This window comes from Citrus sinensis, chromosome 4, assembly GCF_022201045.2.
Source record: "Citrus sinensis cultivar Valencia sweet orange chromosome 4, DVS_A1.0, whole genome shotgun sequence".
Taxonomy (NCBI): Eukaryota; Viridiplantae; Streptophyta; class Magnoliopsida; order Sapindales; family Rutaceae; genus Citrus; species Citrus sinensis.
In genome coordinates this window covers 658,118-667,772 of record NC_068559.1, presented here as the reverse complement: position 1 = coordinate 667,772, position 9,655 = coordinate 658,118, and the positions used below count along the sequence as shown (strand labels likewise).

General features: G+C 34.3%; 1 protein-coding gene across 1 annotated transcript; it reads right to left on the bottom strand.

Annotated features, from left to right (window-relative positions):
* Positions 1–835: 835 nt before the first annotated feature.
* LOC102625091 (probable E3 ubiquitin-protein ligase RHC2A) lies at positions 836–2,820 on the bottom strand. Its single transcript, XM_006486326.4, has one exon. The coding sequence runs from the start codon at positions 2,581–2,583 to the stop codon at positions 1,348–1,350; it is 1,236 nt and encodes a 411-aa protein (XP_006486389.1). The 5' UTR covers positions 2,584–2,820; the 3' UTR covers positions 836–1,347.
* Between the last annotated feature and the right edge of the window lie 6,835 nt (positions 2,821–9,655).

Below are 9,655 nucleotides of genomic sequence, written 5' to 3'. Positions count from 1 at the left end.
TAATTAATATAAAAAATTATAATTATAGAATAAAAATTAATAGTATGTAATAAATATAATTTTTAAATAATAATTTTAACAAAAATAATAAAAATATTATAAATTTTCATTATACAATTAGTGAATTAAATCAATTAATCTTTTAAGTTATTGTAATTATTGTTTATTAAATATTTTAATACTATAATTTAGAATTTAAAACTGTACAATTTTAATAACAAACAAAAATTTAAGAAGAGATTGAAAAGCTATACTGGTAAAGCTCAACCAATGAATCCTCAATTGAAATATAGGCAAAATTCAGATATAGGCACTCAAGGGCATGATCTCGGAGATTTGCCACAATTATAAATCTAAAAAGTCCTACTAAGGTGTCTACTCTCAGTATACTTTTTATCACATGCCGAAGCTAAAAAATCCAGTAAACTTTGTCTGTACAGGTCATTCACAACTGTAAAGCTCCCAACACCTTGCATCTAACCCATTAATTGTGCAAATCACATTACTAATATATTATTCTTTGCATTGATGAATATAATAAATTCCCCGATTACACCACTTTCCGCGCCACCAATCATTTACTAATAATCTATATAATGTTGTATAATCAAATTCAATCCTTCAATTCTAATACATACAGCCAACAAATTCATTGCTGCCTTTTCATTTGATCTTAAAAATATTTTGTTAAACCATACAAATAACAATGAAGAAAGAAGAAAGAAGAAAGATAAAGAATTAGAAAGCTCCTAATCTCAGTTAGCTCACGTGCAACTCTATTAAAAAGTTAACAAAATTATCAAATGGATCGATATAGAACTAGCCAAAGTGATCATGATCTCATGACATTGTGTTTTTGATTCCAAGGAATGACCATAATCATGACTTCAAAATTTTTCCAGAAACAAATGCTTCATACAGTGGATAAAAAACTTGTAGATTTCTTGGAAAAAGAATGTCGAAGTAAGAAACTACTACCTAATTACAAATTACAAACATCATAAGATGAGCAATATGAGCAATAGAAATAAACTGGCAGGCCTCTAGGCTCTAGTTCAATTCATGAAACTTGTAAAGGTCATTGTGGCACATCACCAAATGATGAACCTTCTTTGCTCCCAAGCCGCCAAACTCAAGACTGTAAATTCTCAGAAAGTTTCCAAATTCAAGGGCCATTGATCCTTCTACCGCCTGCTGCTTCTTCTTCCTCTACTTATTGTAGATCATCATCGATCTTCCATCTAGAAGAAAATTTGAACCTTCCACAATTCTTTAAGAATTCCGAAGAAACCCTTTTCAGTCTCAATATGTACAATGACTAACAGCATATGATTGCCCATTTCTTTGTTACCATCTTCTTCCTTCACTACTAACATCCACATCCCAAGCACTTCTTCTCGAAGACACGTTAAACAATGAAACCGCCCTACTAGTTCCCCTCCTTCTTATCCTAGAATCCGAACTACCACTCGTACTAGAAGATCCAGAACCACCACCAAAACACCCAAACAAGCTCCTAACAAACCTCCCAACAAATCCCCCACCCCTCTCCCTTCCTCTACTCCCTCTTGAACCCCACGAAACCCTCCTAGGCAAACCTCCGTTATTAAACCCGCCATCCATCTCCGTATAAACAACTGGCAACTCTCTCTCACCGCCTCTTCTCCCTCCTGAAAACCTCCCCACAGCAAACCCACCTCCCGGTAACCTCCATATCGTTAACCCCACAGCTTCATCCTCATTTGATTGCCCATTTTCTCCATTATCACTCTCATCAACATTGCTCTGATTACTGTTGTTATCAGCAGGCAATTCGTGTCTACAAACAGGGCATGAATTTCTAAGCGACAACCATGGCAGTATACAATCAGAATGATATATATGCTTACAGGGCATTTCTCTAGCTTCAGATCCTAATTCAAACGCTTCTTTACACACTGCACAATGAGATTCTAACTCAACATAACTAGAATCTATCAATATGCTAGGCATGTTCTCAATAGCAGATTTGGAAGCCGGCGGATTCTCAAATCCACCGATTGCGTTCATATCAATCTGCGATAACTGCTCAAGCAGCCGTTCAAATCCTGATCCGAGCAAAAACTCGGTCATACTCCTCGGCAAGGGTCTTAATCCAGACCCTTCACCATCATCGTAGTACAATTCATATCCGTTACCGTTATTATCGACGTCCCCGTTGACTGGTCCACGCAGCACGATGACTGGATTGAACGGAGACCGGTCTCCGCCAGTTCTGCGGCTTCTTCGAAGAACCGGACCGGCCGAGTTGTTCGGATCTCGATTCGACCGGTTACTACTATTGATTATATTATTACTATTATTATTACTGCTTCCAATCATGTACATCGCGGCAGCAGGGAATCTCATCCGGCCAGGGCCGGGGCCGGGCCCGGGGCCGCGGTGGATGTCGGTTGAGTGGATGCCACGTGGCGTATTCTCGATCTCTTCGACGAACCCGCCGTCGCAGTCGGGACACGAGACGACGTCGTCCCGGCTGAAAACCCTAACGAAACGGCTGCATCTGTAACACCAGTACGACGATGATGAAACTATCGAAGACATTTGATGCAGATCTGAGAAATCTCCACGGAGAATCGATATTATTAGGAAAAAAAATCAATTTTTTTGGCCCCACATAAGGAGTTTCATTTGCTTTTAAAATCTTCTCGGAAAATTTTTAGAATCCGAGAAAATTTTTTAAATCGGAATTCTTTTCGGGGTAGAGTTTGGTGGAGACGAAGATTGAGGAGAAAGAGAGGACTAACAGGATCGCGTGAAGAAAATTATGGACTATACCCGCGTCGTATTATTTGTTCGCGTTTTTATTAGTGCCACTGTTCTTTTGACACGTGGTGGAGGTTTATTGGAGGTTGAAAAGGACGTTGAGTTTATCGCTAAGAGGTCAAACCGAACGCGCCGGTAGCTTTAAAGGGGACCAAGGAGCGTGGGGTAAAAGTGGAAAAATCAAAAAGTTCAGATAGTAAGGCAGTGACTTCGTGCTAGACGCGGTTGAGGAATATTCGATATCTATGGAGGTGGCAGAGGTTCGTTGGACTCGTCTGATACTTGGGGACAGCGACAGAGCCAGCGTATTGATTGATCTGGGACATACTTAAAATTAAACATGATTAAGGCAAGCAATTGCCCGTGGCAAGCTCTGAATGCGGAGATTTGCTGTGACGCCCCAACCTCCAAATAAGAGCTTGCCGTGCTCATTCATAGTCATTCTCCTATTAGAGTGCGACTTACTTGCGTGCACTTAATTAGCATCTAATTTAAAATTTTAGATAATAATATAGAGAATTGCAGCTAGGGATGGCAAAAATCCCCACGGGGATGGGTACCCTCGGGGATTTTCCCCATTCGGGGAGGGTACGGGGATAATTTTATACCCAATTTTTTTTTCGGGGAGGGGACGGGGAAAATTTTTTACCCAACTTTTTATTCGGGGAGGGGACGGGGATGAGGTGGAATCCCCATCCCCTACCCATTTCTCCATTTTAATTTTTAATTTTATTTTTATTTTTAAAATTACTAATAAATAAATAACAAAATTATAAATATTGTTAAAAATAATAAATATCAAAATAGTTGTATGTTGGGAAAGTGGTCACCCTTTGCCGGGAATTAGTTGAAGAGTATTAATTGAAGTTTTCACCAACTGTTTATTGCTTTGATTATACTGGTAGTAGTTCTTCTACTAGATCTACAGGGGATTCTTATAAGAAAGCAACCAAATGGATGACAGGTTTTAATGATTATGTAAACAATGGAGATTGTGCAGTTGTTGCAGATGAATTAGATTCATATTTGGATGAGAAAGTTATATCTCGGATGGAAGATTTTAATATTTTGAGTTGGTGGAAGACAAATGCTAATAGGTATCCTACATTAGCTCGAATTGCTAGAGATATTTTGGCAATTCCAATTACAACAGTTGCTTCTGAATCAGCTTTTAACACTAGTGGTAGAGTTGTGAGCTCATACCATAACAAACTTCATCCAAGCACATTGGAGGCCTTAATGTGCTGTCAAAGTTGGTTACGAGCTTACAATAGCGGTATGAGTTTATTTTAATATGATTAATTTAAAATCGAAAATAAAAAATGTATTAGACTATTAATTATTCGGGGACCGGGGACCCTCGGGGATCCCCTGTTATTATTCGGGGAGGGGATGAGGATTCTCTCAAGCAATTTTGACGGGGACGGGGAGGGGACGGGGACATATGCAAAACATCGGGGATGGGTATGGGGAGATTGGTCCCCTCCCCTCCCCTCCCCATTGCCATCCCTAATTGCAGCTATAATATACATTAATAATGAATTTATTTATTATGAATTGTCTTCGTCGAAGATTTCTCGACAGTATTTTATATGTTGAAATTATTGTGTAATAGTTTCATTATTAATAAAATTAAAAACACATTTTCCCAATATGATGAAATCCATATACTTAAACAAATAAACAACCGTGCTTCTATTTCAAAGCACTAGAAAGAGACAAAAAAGATTAAAAAAAAGAGTAAAGTAAATCTCTTTCTTTTTTTTTTTTCAATTTTACCTTAGTAATCTTTTGTGTTTTGTTTGTATTTAAGTTTTAAAATTAGATATTTAAACTTGAGACAACATGAAATCTTTTAAATTTAACTAAAGTACTTTCTTAAATAATAAATCAAAGATATTTTTTCAATAATTATAAAACAATTCAAAAGTCAGCTCGGGCGCCTATGCTAAACGTGTCCTTGCAAGGTGAATTTTATTTTTATTTTTTAAAATAAAACAGATAAATATATATTTAAATTTCCCCTTTGGGCAACGGGATTCAAATCACAGTTTTCATCTGTAATACACAAAATTTTACCAACTATACTAATTAACAATAACAAAATAAAACAATTTGATTATTACTAGATATTGAGATTAGATGCAGATAATTCACTAAATTACTTCTATATCCTACACAAATTAGTGTTTACTCTCTCAAGTATGTAGTGGAGGTTCATAATTTTTTTTTTCCAAATATTTGGCCAATTTATTTTAGACCCATATAATATAGAACATCACATTGCTTGTCTAAAAGATTTCGATAGATTTTTTTTTATTACAAATATCACTGTTTTTATCTCTACCATTTAAAAAAAGATAAAATTATTAATTTGGCATTGTTATTCCGTTCACCTCGGTTCTTAATTTATTATTATTATTATTATTTCAATAATCCATGCTTATAAAATTGGATACAAATTAAGTTTATATAGATGTTCAACAACAAAATTTTAATTTTTTTATATTTAAATATTCTTCGATAAGACTTAAAAAAATTATTGTACTTAACAAAATAGAAATAAAAAAAAATTGACAAGATAAATTTCAAGCATACAATCACTTAGCATAATTGGAGCAAAAAGATTTAAGTTGGATAATTTCAACAAAATCAATTGATAAAATTGTGTTTGGTGCTTCAAGTTTTTTATTAATTATCAAAATTAACACAGAGTAGGAGATTTTTCACTTTGGTCCCACTTGACCCAAAATATAAGGTGAAAAAAATGCCGACTGCGCGACACGCGTGACGCGCATCCCAGTTGAGTGCGATGTGGCACGCAAAACAAAGCCGGGCCAAGATTCGAAAGAGGTGGACCGCGTAATTGTACGACACGTCATCATCGACTCACCTCGCAGGCTACGTTTAAGCCCGCGATTGGTTCGTAAAATTGGCAAGTTGCAAATTCTATGGAGCGAGCAAGCCAGCCAGCTTTGACTTGCTCGTGGCTCCGCTCTTTGTACTTTGCAACTTCGTCGTTTATAACTTTTTACAAAAACAATACACTGAAACCCCTCAAAAGTTACTATAATAGACGTTTGACCCCTAATGTTTTACAAATAAGTATTTGAACTCCATTTGGTTGGTTAATTTCGTCAATTTAATAGAAATGATGACCTTATTACATGTATGTCCACTAAAATAAAAATGTGAAAATACCATTATATCTAACACAATACGTAGTATAATATTTAGGACATTTTTTAATTCCATATGTTGAAGTGGCCGACAAAATTGCGATTAATTAAACCAAAAAATTAGTTGTTTAATGAAATTAGAAAGCTCACATGATCGGTTGTTAGAGTCATCACATACGCTAGCTGGGTACATTATTGGTGCAAGTAAATATAAAGGGCAATAGAAATATAGGATATTCGCTTCCCTATCCAATAATTTATTTTATATATTACCAAAATTAAACGTATTATATGCATGTTCTTTTAATACATGTATGTCCACACAAGTGACACGTTATATTTTAAGTTTAAATTCTTCTCACAACTAGACTTTCTTGTATTTTTTTATTTTTTATTTTTCTTAATGTAGTTAAGTTTAAAATATAATTTCTCCTTGAAGAAAATTCAATATATCTTGGTGGAAAACTTGAAACATAAGAAACAATTTCTGGATAAATTTAATTCAACTGGTAGAGAATGACAAATTATCTTTGGTTCATAACTCTAAAAACCCCCCAACTAGGTCAAAATTCGTAAAATAAAGATATTATAAATTTACACAAAAAAAAAGAACAAAAACAAGATTCAAATTCTTGATATAAAACAAGATTCAAATTCTTGATAAAAGATATAAACTCCAAAGGTTTCTTAAAAGTGCCGAAAAACTTCCAATTCAATCTTGATCCTTCAAATAGTTGTAGAATTTGATGATATATATATATATTTTTGGTCAGGATTTTAATTTGAAAGTATGTATAGTTTACATTATTGAAACTTACGCATCTTCCATGACAAAATTGATTTAGCAAAAAACGTTGCATATATTTTTTTTTATGAGACTATTTCTGGTGATATTTATAATTATACAATTATTGGGATAAGTTTACATCAAATCTTATATAACACTGTCCAACTTTTAACTTTCTCTAATATTTGAGGGACGTTAACTCAACTCATGGGAAAATACTGCATTCACTCAAGTTTTGAGGAAGAAAATTTAAATTAAACCTCCACAATGTATATGTGAGGATTCGAACAACTTTTCTCACACTTATGAAGAATAATATTATATACCTACCATAATTTTATAGCAGCTGATGCTTCACAATGCATATCGCGATGTATTATTATTAATTCTTTCGTTATAAATACGCGCAAAAATGCACGGCTTTGAATAATACTAACGCCCCATTCCTTTAGAAAGACTTTCTTTCTTTTTTTCTTTTTTTCCAATTTTCCTTTCTCAAATTTTCGTGCACGTCAAGGTCTCACAAACACAGAAATTTCCACTGAATTGCTGCTGCTTGTAAATTGATAAAAGCACTCAAAAACCCCTTTTCTCCTTTTCTTGTCTTTGTTCAAGAAAAGCAAAATCTGCTTCAGCTTCTCTCCTTGCATGCTTTTCTTTATCAACTTTCACATATTCTTGTCCCTGTAAATTTACGTATGCTTTTTCCTTTATGGACTTAGACGGTAGTGCTTACTGAAAGTTTTGAAATGAAATGACCAAATATTTTTTCATAAGCTAAAGCGAGCAGTAAGCATGCATCTTATATTACCTCAATTACCAACAAAGTGTTGGCTCCACTGGCAATAGAGTCCCCTTAAGTGGCTTGACTGAGTTTGCTCCCCAGTTCGAGTCGCAGGGAAGTCGTCTTTGTTGGGAGAACTTGTGCCTCTTGGTTCGAGCAGAGACTTTTAATCTAAATTGTAGTACGGGCTTAAAAGTACCTCTCCTTCCCAAGATACCTCGTGGTCAAACCAAAAAAAAGATATTACCTCAATTGGGTGCCTCCTCCCCTCTCGACTTTATCCCTCATATTTCGTGATTCTTTTATAAAGAAAGCTAGAAAGCTTTGGACCCCCCATTTAAGGGGGTATCGAGGCGCACATAGTGTAGAATGTTCTCGCCTTTCGGTGTACACAATTTCTGTTGAATTTTATTATGTGTGCATTTGTTTCTTGGTGAATGGTTCACAAACTGAGAGACACATCCCAAGAATTTATTAATGAGAAACATGTATGCATCAAGAGTGTTTTAGATTTTCTCATTCTCAATATCTTCGTGTTCGTGTTTATATGTTTCTTCTTCTTCTTTTTTTAAATTTAAAAGTAGTGATATACGTATCTCAACAGCTGACATTTATTAAGACCATAAATTAGTTTTATAATTAAATTAAAACTTGTGAAAATAATTATTTACCTTTTGAAAAGTGTCACACCACATGGAGCACACCTCACTTGAGATGAAATTTTTAGATAACTAATAATATTATTCTTAATTTAATTGCTTAATGTTATGTGTATTTTAATATTTACAAACTCTGCTATTATGGTTTAAAAAAAAAGAAAAAGAAAAGAAAAGAAAAGCCATATAGTGCAACCAATCCAAGCATTGAGAGACGTAACAAGATGAGAGCTGTTTGCAAAGTGATCTTGATACTTCTCCAACCGTGAAAAATATTTTTGTGTATTCAATCAAACAAATGTACCAATAAGATAAGATAAAATATGAGTTTCAATTCTTTAGTAATATTTTTGTTAGTGCAGAATGCTTTTCAAAAAAATAATAATAATAATAATAATAATAGGGATTGGTTTGACAGTTTTCAAGTTATCTTATTTGTATTTTCTTATTGGACGCAAGACTAAAGGTCAATTTTAGGTTAAGCCAATTTTACAAGTAGCCTTTAAGTATAAAATTTTCTGATTAGTTGCCAGGAAAATGAAATTGTCAAAGCTGTTGCACCAAACAAGAAAGGAACAAATTAAGAAAACAAATTAATATATCTATCCTGAGAAAAAAAAATTATTCCGCCCCACCAAACTGAAAATAGTGACCACAAATTTTAATGAAGGTCATAGCCTATTGGGTGGTTAACTTAGTATTGTCCCAGACACACTGCTAGCTAGAGAGAATACTTACAAATAACAACGTATCAGAGACAGTGTGCTAAAATGCTCTGAATGAATATTGTATATAGATTTGGGTAATCCACAAATCTTCATAAGTTAACTTTTGAATAAGAGTTAAATTTATAAGCCCTTCAGACATTATCCCAAAAAAAATGAAAATGCTTGACGAACAAAAGCTTAAGCAATTTTGTAAGAACCAAACACTATTATGCATGGAAGACAACTGTAAATGACTATGGATGCTGAATAATTGGTTAGTATTCATGTGATTTTTGTAGGGTCTCAAGAATTGATAATTCCCTCGTAAGCAAGAAATAAAGCATGATAGTAGTAATCGATAGCATCTATTTCAACGTTATTCGACATGAACATGACAGCATGTTTCGACACATGTCATATGATAATAATTATTTCTTGTTAATTATTATCATGCGAGGAAGAAATTAAACATATTCAATTTTCACTTGTGAAGATTGAATTCAAGTGGACTCTCACTCTGAGGTGAGTTTACTTTGTACTGGCTGAGAAATAATGGGAGCTGTCTACGAGTTTTGAACTTCTGATCCAGTTTAATTAGTCAGCTTTCGTTTAGGAAAGAGTTAGCGCATGAATTAATTATGTAATTATGATCCACTCTTAGTCGATTTAATACAATTCTTTTATTCTTCAGCAACAGATTCCAGACCACTGGTACTGTGCCTAGATGAAGAACGAGG